The sequence below is a fragment of the Pelodiscus sinensis genome, chromosome 2 (genome assembly GCF_049634645.1).
Source record: "Pelodiscus sinensis isolate JC-2024 chromosome 2, ASM4963464v1, whole genome shotgun sequence".
Taxonomy (NCBI): Eukaryota; Metazoa; Chordata; order Testudines; family Trionychidae; genus Pelodiscus; species Pelodiscus sinensis.
This window is the reverse complement of record NC_134712.1, coordinates 73,279,899-73,297,608: the sequence shown is the minus strand read 5'-3', so window position 1 is coordinate 73,297,608 and position 17,710 is coordinate 73,279,899. Positions and strand designations below refer to the sequence as shown.

The 17,710-nt window shown below is 44.6% G+C and overlaps 1 protein-coding gene across 2 annotated transcripts in view; it reads right to left on the bottom strand.

Moving 5' to 3' along the window:
- LOC102449618 (desmocollin-1) overlaps positions 1-17,655 on the bottom strand; it is a 40,433-nt gene extending 22,778 nt beyond the window's left edge. Inside the window, exons 1-6 of one of the 2 annotated variants that reach the window (XM_014577390.3) lie at positions 17,271-17,655; positions 10,583-10,667; positions 8,282-8,484; positions 7,672-7,791; positions 3,962-4,114; positions 1,336-1,480 (exon numbers count right to left, since the gene is read on the bottom strand). In XM_014577390.3, the coding sequence (XP_014432876.2) occupies positions 1,336-1,480; positions 3,962-4,114; positions 7,672-7,791; positions 8,282-8,484; positions 10,583-10,667; positions 17,271-17,345 (781 nt within the window). In that variant the 5' untranslated portion in view covers positions 17,346-17,655. The remainder of the gene's footprint in view (positions 1-1,335; positions 1,481-3,961; positions 4,115-7,671; positions 7,792-8,281; positions 8,485-10,582; positions 10,668-17,270) is intronic. The other variant, XM_014577388.3, reaches the window with a different exon arrangement.
- Between the last annotated feature and the right edge of the window lie 55 nt (positions 17,656-17,710).

Here is a 17,710-nt window from a genome sequence, read left to right as displayed (position 1 = left end):
TTAGCCTCTGTTTGTCTGGAAATGGATACCTGTTATGTTAATTCCCTCTAGGACAACTGGCATTGGCCACTGTTGGCAGACAAAATACTGGGATAGATGGACCTTTGGTCCGACCCAGTATGGCTGTTCTTATATTCTAAGCCAAGAAGTTACTATCAGTGCATATCGACACTGCAAGCCATTATTTTGAAATAATAGTAAGCTGGAGAACGTCTTACTCTGACTCCTGTAACCCTCATTTTACAAGGTGTAAGGGAAGTTGAAGGAAGAGTGTTCTTCCTTTGACTTCCTGCTGTGCAGACAGCTCCAAAAGCTAAACTAAGCTATTTTGACTTATGCTATACAATTGACGTAGCTCAAGTTGCGCAGCTTAAATTGAAAAACTCAATGTGTAATAACTATCAAAAGAGAGTATTAGAAACCATTAGGAAAGGGAATGATTATAAGACAGAAAACAATATGTCACTGTATAAATCCATGGTAGGATTACACCTTGAATACTATCTGCAAGTTTGGCTGCCTCATCTCCAAATACATCATTGGAAAACAAATGGAAAGAAAAAAGCAACAAAAAGAATTCAAGGTATGGAACAGTTTGGATATGAAGAGAGATTAAGAAGACTGCCTCTGTTCAAACAATGCACAGTCAACCTGCGTAACTTGTTGGCAGGGCATTTCGTGAAAGCCAAAAGTATAACTGGGTTCACAAATTATTTTGACAAGTTCATGGAAAATGGTCCTTCATTGTCTGTTAGCCCAAGTAGTCCAGGGATACAGAGGCTGGGACTGAATGAGCAGTCTTGGTTATTCCCCTGTTCATTCTCCCTAAAGCAAGCAGCTCTGTCCATAGTCAGATGACTGGATAGAGAGTTAAATGGACAAATGGTGTGAATTAGTATCACGTTAGATACACTTTTTGCACTGAGTGCACAGAATCTTTTTCAAGATTCTGCTCTACTGTAACTTCTAGTAGTCTTGAAGATTATACGAGAATTATCTAAAAATCCTTTCTATACCAAATGCAGTAAGGCCAAGAGTTTCAAGGATTATTGATTTGCGTGTGTACATAGTTAGCCATGGACAAATTATCTGGTATGCATACACAGCTGTGAATATAGCATGCAAATTGGAGTTTTGCAAATTTTACGTAGACTAACTGGAAGGAAGCCCTTCAAAAATGTAGCCTTCAGTGTAAAAATACCGATTAGTTATTTCTACTGAAAAACTGATCAAACATCAGAACTATACATATTCATCACTTGGGTATGTCACTATTGGAAGCTGATATTTTAAGATATTGATCAAAAATATTAAAAAAAATAAAATCACGCTTACCAGATTTGCAATGTTCCTTAACATGAAACTGAAAACAGTCTTCTGTAAACTCTGGTGCATTATCATTATCATCCTCAATTTTGATTGTATGTTCCAGTGGTGTCTCTAATAGGTAGCCATCTGCAGAGGTTGCATAGCAAGTTATCTATAAAGGAGAAAAACACCCACTTAGTTGCCAGCTGTTCTAGAGCAGACAAATGTTCTTTTTCTGCCCAATGGATAACAGAATCTACAGATTAATTTCTGAAAAGTACAACATGTCAAATGTACCCTTTTCATAAGCAGACAACATTCAATAGATGTAAATTTGGCTTATGTCTGCAATAAATATTTTGCAGCTATTAGTATACAGGCAGTCCCCAACTTACGCGGATCCGACTTATGTCGGATCCGCAGTTACAAACGGGGCTTTTCTCGCCCCGGAGGACGCGGGCGGCGGGACCGCCCAGACGCGCCACGGTCCCATCTACAGCTGCTCTGCCCTGGGCTTCCTGGAATCAGCCGCTGATCAGTTTCAGCAGCGGCTAACTTGGGGACACCTGGGGAAGAGCAGCTGGGGTGCTGCCGGGTTGGTCCCCGCAGCGCTGAAGTGCGGTGCTGCAGGGACCTACCCGGCAGCGCCCCAGCTGCTCTGTCCCAGGCGTCCAGTTTCAGCCACTGTTGAAACTGATCAGCGGCTGATTCCAGGAAGCCCAGGGCAGAGCAGCTCTGCCTTGGGCTTCCTGTAGTCAGCCGCTGGTCAGTTTCAGCAGCGGCTGAATCTGGACGCCAGTTCCGACTTACATACAAATTCAACTTAAGAACAAACCTACAGTCCCTATCTTGTACGTAACCCGGGAACTGCCTGTATACTAATCTTTCCTTGCTGACCACAGAAGACCAAGATGAGTTCTTGCTAACCAATGGTGCACTGTTTTTGTTGTTCGCTTCTCCTTTTGTTACCAATGGCTTTTACTTCAGGACAAAGTGCTAGATTCAATTTAAGTAACAAATCTGTCTTCAGTCAGACGCAAGAGCAGAAGACTGGTTTAGATTGGAGGTGGCAGAAGAAATGCATTTAACTACTTCACAGTGTCATTGACAACCATTTGCCTTATTTTGCATAGTTGCATGTGAAAGATTTCCATCCTGAAATCTGAAAACATTGAAGAACTTATATTTGACCCTGTCACTCACCAACCCATCTTGTATCCAAGTGTCATATTGAGAAGTGCCCATTGAGAGTCCAGCTTTTGGCAAAAGAGTGGAAAGGAAAGTCAAGGGAGCGAGCAGTACCAGCACCTTTATGGGATGGGACTATGTATACATTAGGGATGTCATGTAGCCAACTACATGATTAACTGATAAGCCTAGGTTTATCAGTTTAACTTTGTTGACTACCTGCATTCCTGCCCACACCACTTGCTGCCTCTGTGGGGGGAAGCTGGAGGGAGTGCCCACGAGGAGCTGGCTTCAAGCAAGTTTCCCCACAAGCACCAGATCTGCCAACTCTCCCCCAACTCCCATGTTACTGCCTCTGATAGAGGGGGAGCAGAGCAGGCTGGAGCTGATATGCATGGGGAGCCGGCTTTCAAGTTACGTTATCAGTATTGTATAAACGAAGAGTGACCAAGTACAGCAACTCAAGCATTTAAGCAGAAGAGAGTAGCAAAATGAATTGCAATAGTCATAACTGACTACCTGTGTCTCTCATTAGCTTTCTTTTTATTTAAGACATTACCCTGGGTAACCAACTGCCAAAGAAGAGAATAAAGGAAGCAATTCACTGGAAAATAAACAGGAGGGAAGCACAATCAACGAACAAATCTAACATGCAATGGAATTTTTAATCTGTATCTTAAGTTTTTTTACTACTTCCCTCTCAGAGGGTATGCGTACACTACGGGGGGGCGGGTGGGTTTCCGGATACAGGAGGAAAAAACTCTGAGGGGTCCAGGAAATGCATTTGCTCTTCTGCTTTTTTTGTGAAAGAGGAGACGTGCTTTTTCGGAAGCCCTGTCTTCCTCAGTTCATGAGGAATAAGGGATCTTCTGAAAGAAGGTTTTTTTCTGAAATTTGGCCCAGTGTAGAAAAGACAAATTTTGTAAAAGTCTTTTCCAAAAAAAAGCAGAAAAAGGTACACAAAATGCCGAGTATATTCTGCATACCTTTTTCCGAAAAAAAGGTGTAGTGTAGGCATAGCCAAAGTAATAGCTTCTTGCTGTGCAGGGAAACACTCCATTGTTCTTAAGAAACCAGCAGGGAGCAGGCATCTCCATGTCTCCCACCTCCTTATATCTTTCAACCAGCAGAGAGAGCAGTTTACCCATTTAACAAACATTACAACTGAACAGAAAAAGCAAATGCTGCAGAACTAACAAAGTTGTCTTGATTATCTTTGTCGGATTTTAATTTTACATGGACTTTTTTAATTCTTCCACCAGAAAAGAGAAAAGTGCTATAAAGCTAGGTCTTCCTTCACCCATGCCACCTATTTCTGCCCATAAATATCAGAGAGAGAGTTCTGAGATAGTTGTCTGAATACTGACGCATTTTGCTCCCATTCCTGTACCAGGGAAGTAAGTACATTAGCACTAGAAATGAAAATACTAATACATTTAATTGTGTGTTCAATCTAGGTCCTTACTTTAAAAACTGGATACTCTTCACGGTCTACTGGGCCAGTAGCAAAAATATTCCCATTCTTGTCCATGTAAAAAAAACCCTTTGGCTCTTTATCAATTCCAGGACCAGTTGCAGAGTAATAAACGGTGTGGTATTGGGCTGCATCAGACTGGACCTAGAGTTTGTTAAACAAAGACAAAACAATTCATTATTAAACGGTGTTCTCAACATAAATACGGAATAGAAAACACAGGCATGCTTTGGAAAGGAGGTATAAAATCCAATTCTTATTTTTTCCCCCCCCCCAAGTACTACAGCAACTCAAACTCTTATAAAGAATAGGGAAATGATCTGCTCAGTGCCATTCTTAACTACCTTTGTATTAAATGCACTTGTGAGAAAGGTCGCTAATCCTTCACAAATATCAGTGGAAGGAAATCCAGCTTGAAGAAAAGTACACAGGGAAGTGAAGTTGTGAGTAGCATTCTATTTAAAAAACGTTTCCTGCAGGATGACAGTGTCATGTGCCACTCTGCATCCCGCAGCCCCTCCTTCCGCCCTCAGCCACATGGCCTCCCCTCTCCCCAGTTCTTGGTGGGAGCCATGAGACATGTGGCCTCCCCCATAGTTGGCTGGGCTTCCTGCAGTTTTGGATCAGCCTGACTCCCCCAGCCGCTGGGGGGAGAGAGCCAGGCCTGCCACAGCAAGGCCTTGGGCATCAGGGGACAGGAGCCACAAGCTGTGTAGCTCCCATGTCATGTGGCTTCCCTCCTCCCCAGTACTCCGGGGAGAGGCCGCGTGGCCTGCATACTTTGTTCCCAAAGCAGGGCTGTGGGGGGCATGCAGCAGGACGGGTGGCAACAGGGCTGGGATGGGGAGGGTAGCTGGGAAGCAGGGCAGTCTGACTCTGTTCAGTCCTGGACACCTTGGGTCACACTCAGAAGCTGCTTGAGAAGAACAGAGGCAGATGAGGCCTCCACTTCCCTCTCAGTAAGCCAGGGTGGCACTGCAGGATCGGACCCCAGGCAGAGACGCCCCACAGCCTAGAGCAGCTGGAAGCCAGCAGAGGTGCTTGTGTCCCACTGAATGCCCTTGGATATGGGTCGCTAGTGGGCAAAAGGGTGGGGGTGGGGGGGGCTGGCACTCCACTTCCTACAGAGAAAGGGACTCCCAACCCAACCCCACAATGCATGGGGTGTGACGGGCTCCCTCAACTCCGCCTGAATGGAAATGCCACCTCTGGGTGTATGGGAGACCCTTCCCCCCCCCCCCCCCACACACACACACCAACCCCCTCCCAGGGCTGCAACACTGCGCCAGCAGTTAACCCCCTCCCCTTGCACACCCAAGTATTGCTCCACCTCTGCTGGCTCCACACCACAAATGCCGGCAGTTAACCCCCTCCCCGACACTATCCCACCCCTCAACCGACTCCAAGCAGGTCGAGTCAGGGGCTAACTTCCTCCACCACCATCTCCCAAGGCGTCACAAATGGGCAGCCCAGCAGCATTCAGAGCAGCTGCCAAACCGCTGGTGCCGTTTCCTTGCTAATTAGGCTGCCCACTCATGAGAGGGAGAGGGAGGAAGGGGGATAGGGTGTATGTGGGGATGGGAGGTGTGATAAAAGCAGTGGTAGAGGTGAGGGGGGTATAGGAATGGAGGCCGGGGGGATGTGGAGAGAGGAGAGGTTCAGGAGGATGGGTGGGTGTAGGGCTGGAAGGAAGAGGGTAGATCATGGAGCTCTCCTCCTCACAGCAGCACATGCTCTTTTCCACAAGCCAAATCTGGTTTGTAGCCTCAGGGTTTTCTTCTCGTCCAACTCCACAACTATAATCTTGCTGGGGGAGGTGGATGGGGGAAGGGGGGGGGAAACGGTGCGGCACGGTGTTCAAGGCTGGAGTGCCAGGCAGGTGGCGGCCTGAGCATGGGCCAGGCAGAGGCAGCAGTTCCCCGCGGTGACCTGGAGGATCAGGGCCTGAGAGCATAGCAAGGAGCTGCTGCTGCCACCCCCGCAGCCCGCTAGATCAGCCCCAAACCTCCTCAAGGGGCAAGAGCCTTGCACAGGAGAACCATCCAAGAGGCCAGGAATGGCACAGCTGTCGGCCTTCCCAGGTGGCCAGGGCAGACCCAGGCCTGCCGACCCCCAGACACAGGTGGGTTAGCAAGAGCAGCAAGCAGGTGGCACCACCTCCTAGTTTATTAAAAAATTACTTAGGCACAGCATCACAGAGACAGTGATGCCAGGTACAGCTAAGTTTGCCTAACAATTTTAATTAAAAACCCTATTTTCAACCACTCAATCATTCTAGTTAACATTGGCAACATCTCAAGGTAACTTTTTAGGCAAAACTGGCTCAGCCATTTATGACTGGATTAGGGATGTTAATTGTGTAAAGGATTACATGCTAACTGCTAAGGATGGTTCATCTGTTAATCCTAATGGTTATGAACGTGCGCACGCACATGCACGCAAGCACACACCCTTGCTACTTCTGTTTCAAGAGGCAAAAGCCAGTGAACCCAGAGGCAGCAACATGGGATGGGCCAGGCAGGAAGCCAGCTGCCCCCTGAGCTGCTGCCTCTGTATCAGAGACTGCCGGGGGTAGGAAGAAAAGAGGTGGGAGCCTGTGCTTGTGAGGAGCGAACTAAAAGCCAACTCATGCAAGCACTGGCTGCCGCCTACCCACCTTCATGGAAACAAGTAAACACTAAAAATGTGAGTGATTACACATTTTCACAAATAGACTCTTTTTAACATCCCTAGACTAGCTATGGGTTTAGGGGCTATTTTTGAAGGGGAAGTTCTTTTGTCACTGTTAGTCCTTCTTACAGTTTTAAGAAATCTAGCACCTTCCTTCTTTGGATCAGGGATTTAATATTTGGCAAGAGGAATGCACTGGAGTCAGGGAGATGCCTTTTTTTGGTCCTCATCTGGCTGGCTTTTGTACTTCACCCCATTCTATGTCTCTGAAGAGCGGTATTTGCACATGGTAAGTAGAGCTTTCAGAATGTTTCTAAACATCTCCAGAAATGCAAAAAGCATGTTCCAGCCCCACAGATCTCCATGGTGACTGCAATGAGCATGCTTCAGGCTCCATTCTGTCTCTTACACAGTAGGCAGGGAGCTAGTGCTCCAGACAAAACTTAACACACAACAGAAGCATCTCCCCTCTTTGGCATAAGTCAAGATGTGCTATTCAGGGCTGATGTAAATATTTTTAAGTTGCACTCATTTAGGGATGGGCACTCTCTCACACTTACTTTGCTAGATATGCAAGTATCGTTCCCTCCCCTTTCCAGGCTGAGTAACTGTGCACCCTTAATTTAGCACTTTTATGTATATGTATGGTACAGTTTTCCATGACGTGATCACATTAATTGTGCTACAGGACCTCAGAATAGACAATGAATGGGACGAAGTTTTGAGACATAGGCCTAGGATTTAGGAGCTGTGTTTTAATGTTAACTCTGCCTCAGACTTCCTATGTGATATTTGTCAAGATTGTACCAATGCACATACACAAAGGGGATGAATTAATCTTGAGGTTTTTATTTTCCTGAAGAGCAATTACAGGATTCACAGTTGCTTTTCTAAAAGCATGATTAGGTTGGTTTTCTTCACTTTTTTGCAAAGATATCATCTGAATCCAAAAGCAGTGACCTACCTTTTTATCTGACCAATTCAAAATACTGCAACTTACATTATAAAAACAGCTGATGTATAAAGTGTACCTGTTGAATTAGCATTGGAAAAGGTCCAAGAGCGTTCTCCATCAGAGAGGATGGGATAGGAGCCCACCTTCTTTTGGTTCTCCTCAGGACTGTATCTCTAGTATGTCTTGTCTTAGGTGTCTGGATTTAGAAGGCCAAAGGAGATAATTAAATAAAGATCAACCCATAAATGCACAAGGTTTATATTCTTGTTTCCCTTCATTTTTCCCCTTCTCAGGACTCCCTCCAAATGTTATAGGCCACTTTGTACTTTTAAGTCATCTTCTTCATGATTCCACTTAATTCTGTTGTTTTGAGAATTCTTCAGCCCTAAGCAACATATGATTTTAGTACCTCCTACAAATACACAGTGCTCTATAGGTTTTTAATTGCTTAATCTGCTTAACCCTGTGGCGAAGGTCATAATTTCTAGCCTTTGCCACTCAAGGAGTCTTAAAAATGTAAATGCATGCCCTTATTAGGTATTGCTAAATAAAAAGTACACTTTTGTATAGAGCGATCATTTTAAGAATTATAAACAACTTTTACACAATGAACTGTAAAGAGGCATTTTCCCCCCCCCCAAAAAAAAAAAAAAACACACACACCAAGATAACAATTATGACCCTACCTTTTCTTGATGACCTAGCAAATTGACATCTATCGTCTTTTCTTCATGCCCTTGAACATCCTTGAGTAAGATGGTAAAAGTCTTTTCCTCAGAAGACAAAGAAGTTGTATTTGTTGTAAACACAGAACCATCTTCTAGGATTCTAAAGTTAGGATCACTTGAACTAATATGTTCTGCAGACTTAAGGCACTCTTTCAGATTTACTGTAAGAAAGATTTGTAATTACTCTCTCAAGTCACAACAAAACAAATGTTTTCAAACAGACGTCTGAAATCTGATTTATGTTTATGCACTTATATAAAAAAGTGAACTTATTTCAAGTCAACATGTTTAGCACCCTTAAATATCAGGCTACTTTTATTAAAGAGTAAAAGTATAAATTTAAAGCCCAGCTTTTGGACAAAGTTTACATGCATATTGCACATCCATCCATTTGTTAAGCATATTAGGCCATCTGCTAAAGGATAGTTAGCCATAGTGAGTATTTTACACACATACTGCTGGAAAGGAGAGAGGGGATAGGTTTCACTTTGGTGACTAATGTTTCCCAAATTCATATAATAATTCTTGTGTATTTCTGACCCCCTTCAAAGTGTTTCTTTCTTAATACAGTGCCATCGCCCACGTACATTTATAATTTTGCTATAACTCAGTGGATGAAATTGTGTCTTCATTGACTGGCAAGATTCCCCACACACTTCAATGGAACCAGGATTTTGCCAATGTGCAGATTATGGAAGACAGGCACTCAAAAAAACAGATTCCATCTCCATGGTTCTTAAGTATAACCAAGGAGGGGGTAATTTGACAGTGTTCCTTCATTTTCTTTAGAACAAGCTTACTGTTGAATACTCAAACTAACATTATGATATAGCATTTCAGCAAATCTCACTCCTGTTTTGTCTACACAAAATCAGTTTATATCATCATGCAAGACACCACAGAATTTTCCTTCAACTACTTTTCCAAAAGCGAGTGCTTGAGAATGAATTCTATATCTGAGGTACATCGGCATTACTCCTACTACTGAATAGCTCTCTGTACTCTTACATGCCGCAGGATTTTAAAATCACATAGAATTTTGCAATTGTGGGGAAAATCCTTGCTTGTTTTACCATTGCGCTATGTATCACCAGTTGTATTACCACTAAACCAGCATCCTCTCCCAATAAAATGCGAAAGAACAGCAGTTGAGTGTGGCTAGTTTGCTAGACAGTAGTCAATATAGTGGCTAATGCTTCAGAAATGGCTGGACAACACAGATCTAGATAGTACTTGGTCCTGCCGTGAGTGCAGGGGACTGGACTTGATGACCTCGAGGTCCTAGTATTCTATGAAAATAATATACAATGATCAGCTGCATACGTTTTCATTATAAAACCTGACATTAAGGTGAACATTTCCATCATGTTCTTTTTATTCCCCTTCTTTTTAAAGGTAGCTTTGATTAATAAAGATAAACACTGTGGTGGGATAAAAATCTACTGAAGGAACAGAGGCAGTTGAGACTATGGCCCCTATTCTGAATCATGTTCCAAAACTGTGCCAGTACTGATATAAGATTCAGCTCCCATTGTGTAGGAGGATCCTCAGTTGGCACAAAGCCTCTGTAGCAGCTCCTACATCACACCCTTCCTAAATGCTGCCATAGAAAAAAAGATCTGGAAAAAGTGGGTGTTGTCTGGGCATTGCTAATCCCCATCAAATGGCTCAAACTTGAATTGCTCAGCCCAGTACAGAACAACCCCAGGACTGGGGAACTTCTTTCTTGAATACTGTACTAAATACTTCATAGCCACAGCTGAGTATTTGACCATATTTTATTTCACTGCTGACATATCAGTGACACAAGGAAAACAATCTGTTTTGTTTAAAAGAAAAAAAAAATCCAAGGTAATTACTAAAAAAAAATATGTATCTTTTCTATGGGATTTATGAACATTCAACACACTTCTGGTGTTTAGACCACATATTTAGCGGTTCCCCACCCCCCCAAGCTTGAACACACTGGCCTAAACTACTGCCTTGAATATAAAACAAAACAAAATCTGCTATTCTGTTGTAACAAAAAAATCAAAATGCATACTCTGGCAGTAAGCAACATTGAATTGTATAACAAAACACAGTAAATGCTTCAATAAAAGGTAAATCTAATATACAACTGAATTTAACTGAGTGTTGTCCCAGCTGCAATAAATTGTACTGAAAAAGAAATCAGTATATCCCTTTCATTGTAAAAGCAGGTACAGAAATGACAAAGTGATGCTGTATAGTTTTGAAGGACATCTTGAAACTTCTTACCTTTGCCAACTAATGTCCCAGCCTCTAATTTAGAAGGAACATTAAAAGTGACTTCCTTGCAAGCTTCACAAAATGAATTCAAAACCTGAAAACAAAAAGAATAGACACCCTTGCTGTGAAAGAATTCTTTAAACACTGTTTGAAATCGTGGCCTAAAGTATATTGTAATTAGCTTTGTCGTCATGTTAAAGAACACCAAAACATGAAAAGATGAAATATGTATTACATATTTTGGTGAAGCAAAATGCAGGACAATGTAGCACTTTAAAGACTAACAAGATGGTTTATTAGATGATGAGCTTTCGTAGGCCAGACCCACTTCCTCAGATCAAATAGTGGAAGAAAATAGTCATAACCATATATACCAAAGGATACAATTTTAAAAAAATGAACACATATGAAAAGGACAAATCACATTTCAGAACAGGAGGGGGATGCAGGGGGGGGGGGGGAAAGGAAGGAAGGTAAGTGTCTGTGAATTGATGATATTAGAGGTGGGGAGAGTGGGACATCTGTGAGTTAATGGTATTAGAGGTGATAATTGGGGAAGCTATCTTGGTAATGGGTAAGATAGTTTGCGTATTTCTTCATTCCTTCCCGGAGACTGTCGAATTTTAACATAATGACAGTTCAGAGGATTCCCTTTCAAGTGCAGATGTAAAAGGTCTTTGTAGCAGAATGCAGGTGGTTAAGTCATTGAGAGAGTGTCCTTTCTGGTTAAAATGGCAAGAAACTGTTTTTTCTTTGTGATCTTGTCTGATATCTGTTTTGTGGGCATTAATCCTTTGGCAAAGTGTCAGATGTTTGTCCAATGTACATAGCAGACGGACATTTTCGGCACATGATAGCATAAATTATATTTCTGGATGCGCAGGAATATGTGTTCTTGATCTTATAACTCACTTGGTTAGGTCCAATAATGGTATCAGCAGAATGAATATGTGGACAAAGCTGGCAATGGGGTTTGTTGCAAGGGAAGGTACCAGGGTTGGTATTAGTGTGGTATGTCCTGTGGTTGTTGGTAAGAATCATCTTGAGGTTAGGTGGTTGTCTATAGGAGACTATGGGTCTGTCTCCCAGAGCCTCTTGGAGTATGATATCCTGTTCCAGTATAGGCTGTAGTTTATTGATAATGTGTTGGACAGGTTTAAGTTGGGGGTTGTAGGTGATGACAAGTGATGTTCTATTGTTGGTTTTCTTGGGTCTGTCTTGAAGTAGATGGTTTCTAGGTATTCGTCTGGCTCTTTCAATTTGCTTTTTTATTTCTCCGGGTGGGTAGTTGAGGTTTATAAATGCTTGGTAGAGATCCTGAAGTTTCTGGTCTCTGTCAGTGGGATTAGAGCAGATGCGGTTGTATCGAAGGGCTTGGCTATAGACGATGGATCGTGTGGTGTGTTCTGGATGGGAGCTGGAAGCATGTAGGTAACTGTATGAGTCGGTGGGTTTTCTGTAGAGAGTGGTGTCTAATTTTCCATTGTTGATTTGTACTGTGGTGTCCAGGAAGTGGATCTCTCGTGTAGAATGGTCCAGGCTGAGGTTGATGGTGGGGTGTAGGTTGTTGAAATCTCAGTGGAATATCTTGGCCATGCATCCAGATCATAAAGATGTCATCGATGTACCGTAGGTAGAGAAGAGGTGAAAGGGGACGGGAGTTGAGGAAACGTTGTTCTAGGTCAGCCATAAAGATGTTAGCATACTGTGGGGCCATGCGTGTACCCATGGCTGTGCCGCTGATCTGGAGGTATAAGTTGTTCTCAAACTGGAAATAATTGTGGGTGAGAACAAAGTTACATAGGTCTGCTATCAGGTTGGCAGTGGTGTCCTCTGGGATAGTGTTTCTAATTGCTTGTAATCCGTCTTCATGCGGGATGTTGGTATATAGAGATTCTACATCCATGGTGGCAAGGATGGTGTTATTGGGGAGGTTATCAATGTTTTGTAGTTTCCTTAGGAAGTCAGTAGTATCTCGGAGATAGCTGGGGGTGTTGGTTGTGAAGGGTTTGAGAAGAGAGTCTACATAGCTGGATAGACCAGTAGTGAGCGTGCCATTACCAGAGATGATGGGACGTCCGGGGTGCCCAGGTTTATGGATCTTGGGAAGCAGATAGAACAATCCTGGTCGGGGGTCAGAAGGTGTTTCTGTGTGGATTTGTTATTTTGGTGACTAATTTCAAGTTACATCAGTACTGAGACATAGGGAGTTTTTTATTTTAAACAATCCAGTGGGGGTTGGGGGAAATCTAGAACATATTATTTATTACATAGGACAGGAAAGCTCTGTGTTGTAATATCCAGGGTTAGAACACAGAAGATGCAGGTTCTAATCTTGACTCTCTTGTCAAAAATCTCACATCAGTGAGCCCAGCATTTCAATTACAAAGAGGTTAAATGTTCTTGCCAATGGCAGAACTTCTATTTACTTCAATAGGGTCACAATTAAACTTGGTCTCCCATTTTACCATACATTGAAGTGGGAAAATTAAAACAAACAACTTATCTTCCTTTAAAGAACACTTTGGGCTCTATGGATGAAGTGTATTCAGAATTAAGACTCATCAATTTCATTACATTTATTTCCACAAGGCTGCATTGATTTATAATATTTAAAGACTATTTTATTATTGTCATTGATGTGTACGAATTATAATATGTGCACCTACAAAAGTACTTTGCTAGCAAACTACTTAATCCTTTAATTGCATCCACTCATGTATATGCCATTACAGAATTGGAACTCCAAACTTCAAAACAGCCATCTGCAGCTGGTAAATAATCATATTTTATAAAACAAAGTGAAGGCACAGAGTGGTTCCAAGCTCTCAGCCTGAGCTCAGATCATGTGTCTATCCAAAATTTTATTTAATTTAATTAAAATTAAAGTTAGGGCCACTAATTGTGGAATATTAAAAAAACCCGCAAGGAATCTGGATATTTTTTCTATGAACAATTTATGGGAAAAGTGACAAACTGTACATTCAACAATAGATGAGACACCTTTTACGTATTTGTTCAAGATATTGAAAAAACGGCAAAGTGAAATGAGTTGCTTTTGCTGGGAAAATTAGATCACTCATTTTGAATTCTTTAAAAAGCAAGCAATCTTTTAGAGTCATGATTGGCTACAATTTCCAACTAATTAATTTGAAACACTTTGGATAACTACAGCATTTAAGATCCATCACAGAAAGCTCCTTTTCCTAGTCAAATTGGGTTTAACACCTTTACGTGAACCATGTAACTGAAATCTTTATTTGTTTCTCAGATAAAATATGGGTTATCTGTAATACTTATTAATTCTTACACAATTCCCTTTTCCCTAAAAATATTGCTTTAAAAATAAAATTTACAGTATAATCACACATAGATTCTGTTGTCCTAGAAAAGCCTAATTTTAAAACATCAACCAACAAGTTTAATCTGATACGAAGAGGAAGATTTATGGAAAGAATATACACAGACAAGATAAGAATACACCTGTCAGTAAACACAGAAGTGTACAGTATACTCTGAGCATACATATGGAAAATGCCTACACTTGCATTTGTGTTGTTTAGTTTTGCTTGTTTGTTGGAAAAGGCTGCAGGAAAAAACATGGCACCTTTTCTTTCTGTAATTGGACTGGTGAGTAAAGTGTCATCAGCATGGAGACAAAAATGCCATTGATTAAGATTATAGCAAAGGGTAATTAAATGCATCCTGTTTGGGCTAGTAAGTTTTCATGAATATTTTGCTACATAATACACTAATGGAAAATTATCAGTTTAGCCTGGCAAGAGTATTGAAAATGTATTTATGAAGGCACAATCTACTAATCTATTCTTTACTATGATTATGATACTGGGGGTAAGTGTGACCAAACAATGTTACTTTACTCAACCATTGAAAAAGAATCGTTTTCCTCAGGGCAAACAGAATTAGTCAGGGCCGATAATTATATATGGATATAAATAGATTTGTTAAACAGATTTAAACTGGCCAAAAATTATTCAACCTTCAATGCATATAGACCCTTTGAAGTAAATAGAGCATCTACTTGTGTGACCAAAGCAAACAAGATTTGTCCTCAGGTGAATAATTTGAATTTGATTTTTATAAATACAACATATAGACAAAGACTCTTTTCTTTTCGTATCTGATGTGTTGAATGATAAATATCGGTTTAATGATAATCTTTCAAAGCTCTAACAACTAGTATGTCTGGCCTGATGGCCCTCATCAAGAAAAAAAAATCCAAGCACTATTTTGGACAAATGGACTAGCCAGATCAATAAACATAAGTATAAAAGTACCAAAGTCAATTTCATTTTTCTAACTCAGCGTTTCCCAAACTATGGGCCACGGCCCGGTACCAGGCCGCGGGAAAAAAATACCAGGCCTCAGCATGGCTGGTGGCTGCCAGAAGGGCCGGTCTTAGGCCGATTTGGGCCCCGCACCTCTGAACCCGGAAGTGCCGGTGAGTTATAGAGCCGGGGCCCTGCTCCACCAATACGTGGAGCTGGGTCTCTCTCCCCCGGCTCTGCCTGGAGCGGGTCCGGGCCCAGGCTCCGGTCCCGGCCCCCAAGTGCGTCCTCCCACCCCGCCCCCAGAGCGTCCCTGCTGTGCGCAGCTCCTCCTCACCGCCTGCTGCTGCCCATGTGCGGTGTTGCACGTGGGTGAGGAGAACGCCCAAGCGTGATGTGATGTCACGGCCCGGAATTTTAAAACTCTTCGGAGGCATGTGGCAGGGCCATGCTGCCTCTGGGGCCGGCCTCCGGCCCCGCAATGTGGAAGGCAGAAGGTAGGAAACAGGCTTGGGTGACGAGGAGGCAGCGGAGGGGAAGGAAAGGCACCAAGGGACAGGGTTCAGGAGAGAGACAAATGCCAGGGGGCCAAGTGCAGACAATGAGGGAAAGGGCAGGAACAGAGGTGTCAGTGGGAGGGGAGGACAGGGTGATGCTGGGAGAGGAGAGGAGAGGGGAAGGGAAGGGCATTGGGGGCTGGAGGAGGAGGTGCTGGGAGAAGGCTTGAAAGAAGGGGCGGGCATGAGAAAGGCCAGGATGGAGCAAGTCATGCGTGAGGGCACAGAGGGGCAGGAGGGAATGGGGCAGAGAGTGGTGAGTATTAGGGGAAAAGAGGGCAAAAGGGGCAGGGGCAGTAAGGGAAGGGGGAGGCACCAGGAGGGTGCAGGGCTAAGGGAAGGTGCAGGTGCCAGGGGATTCTGGGGTGAGGAGGAGGGGAGAACTGGCTACCGGAAGCAGCACTGGACGGGGAATCGGGGCAGGCTGGGGAGATTGGGAGGCCGGTGGAAGCAGGGCTGCCAGGGGGGGTGTCAGGTTGGAAGCAGGGATCTGACTGGGGAAGATGTGGGGCGGGAGGAGAAGCGGATGCCGGAAGGAGGGCTGGACGCGGGCAGCGAGGCTGGCCAAGGGAGATTGGGAGGAGCGGGGTAGAACTGGCCGCCCAGGAGGGGGTTGGGGCAAGTGGGGCTGGCCAGAGGCGCAGCAGGGGCCCAGGGGGGAGGAATGAATTGGCCTGCGGGGAGTGGGACTGACCCGGCCATATGTAGATCTTGGGGTGTTACCCCCATTCCTCTCCCCCCCCCCCCCCCGCAAAGCACGAGTTAGTCCAGCCCAGGGATTCTATTCCCCCCCCCCCCCCACACACACACACACCCCTTGAGTAGTTGCAAACTGCCTGGCTGGTAGACACACTCATGCAGCCTGAGCACATTTACCAGCCAAGCAGTTCGAAACTACAAACTGATACATCTAGTAATAATGCAACTTACCTACTGAGAAAATCCCAGATATGTTATATGTCTAGTTTTTTCTCCGTTTGTTTTTTATGTGTTTATATTTTTGGGCTGCAAAAAGCAGTAGTGAAAAAAAAGGGTTCCAACTAAAGTCAAATGTTTGGGAAACCAGCTTTCTGTCTGTCTTACAGTCGATTTATCCAATCCATATTCCTTAACTTTATGGCAAGAATATTGTGGGTGACCATAGCAAAAGCTTTGCTAAAGCTGACACAGGGTTTTGGGAAGACCGGAAACAACTGATTTGAATATTCAACATTTGAATATGCAAATATGCAAATGAACATTACCTGTCCTCCAAAAGTTCACGAATGGATTTACTGGTCCCTGTGTCAAAAAGTTTGGGAACCCCTGTTTAACTCATTTACAGTCTTTCCTTTCTGAAGGTCACCTACTTGAGGACCGTATACCAGATAGGCACATTACTTTCCACCGTACAACCTGATGTGCATGGAATGGTGCCTTCAGACACTTACATTAAAAGGGATAAAGGTTACTAAGCCCCAAAGAGAGAAAGAGAGAGAGAGAGAGAAAGGGGAAGGGAAAGGGGAAGCCAGGAACCAACTTCAAAGCCTTCACTGACAACTACGACCCAGAAAGGTTGGAATGAATTCAGGCAAGTGTCAAACAGGAGGAGGGGGATGGTTCTCACTCAATTTAGACGCTGCCACTAAAGCAAAATTCCACTTTCTTTAGTGCAACCCAGGCGCTAATCAGCAGGGGCACGAAGGGGAAACGCCTCATTTCCCGAACCACTTCCTTCCGAACTTCTACAGCCCGCCGAAGCTGATCCTGGACAAGCTCCAACTCCTCCAGCCCAGTCCCCCCGTCCGGCCCCAGAGCCTCGCCCGGGGACCAGCCCGCAGGGCGCTCGAGGCCAGCGCCGGGCGCACTCACCAGGAGGCCGAAGAGGAGGTGCCGGGAGGCGGCTCTGCAGAGGGAGCCCCGCTGGCGGGCTGCGGCGGGGGCCATCTCCGGGTGGCTGCGGAGGAGCAGGGTCCAGGCGGCGGCGGGGAGCGGGAGGGCGGCGGCGCGGGAGGCGGCTACTTTCCGCTCCGGCGGCGGGCGGGGCGAGGCGCAGCGGCAGCAACAGACGCTCCGTGCGGCTCCCTGCGCGGACCTGAGTTGTTTGCGCTGCTCCTCGCCCGGGCCAGGCAACTCCGGGCGCCGCTTCCCTCCCCCGCCCACCGCGGGGCCGCCCTGCCCCGGCGCGCCGGGAGGGGGGAGGGAGCGAGGCGCCGCCTCCGCCGCACCTGAGTCCCGCTCGCCTGGGCGCCGGAGGCGCGTTTCCCTTGAGCCTCGCCGCAGGCAGCGCCCTTCCGCCTGCCCCTGCCTGG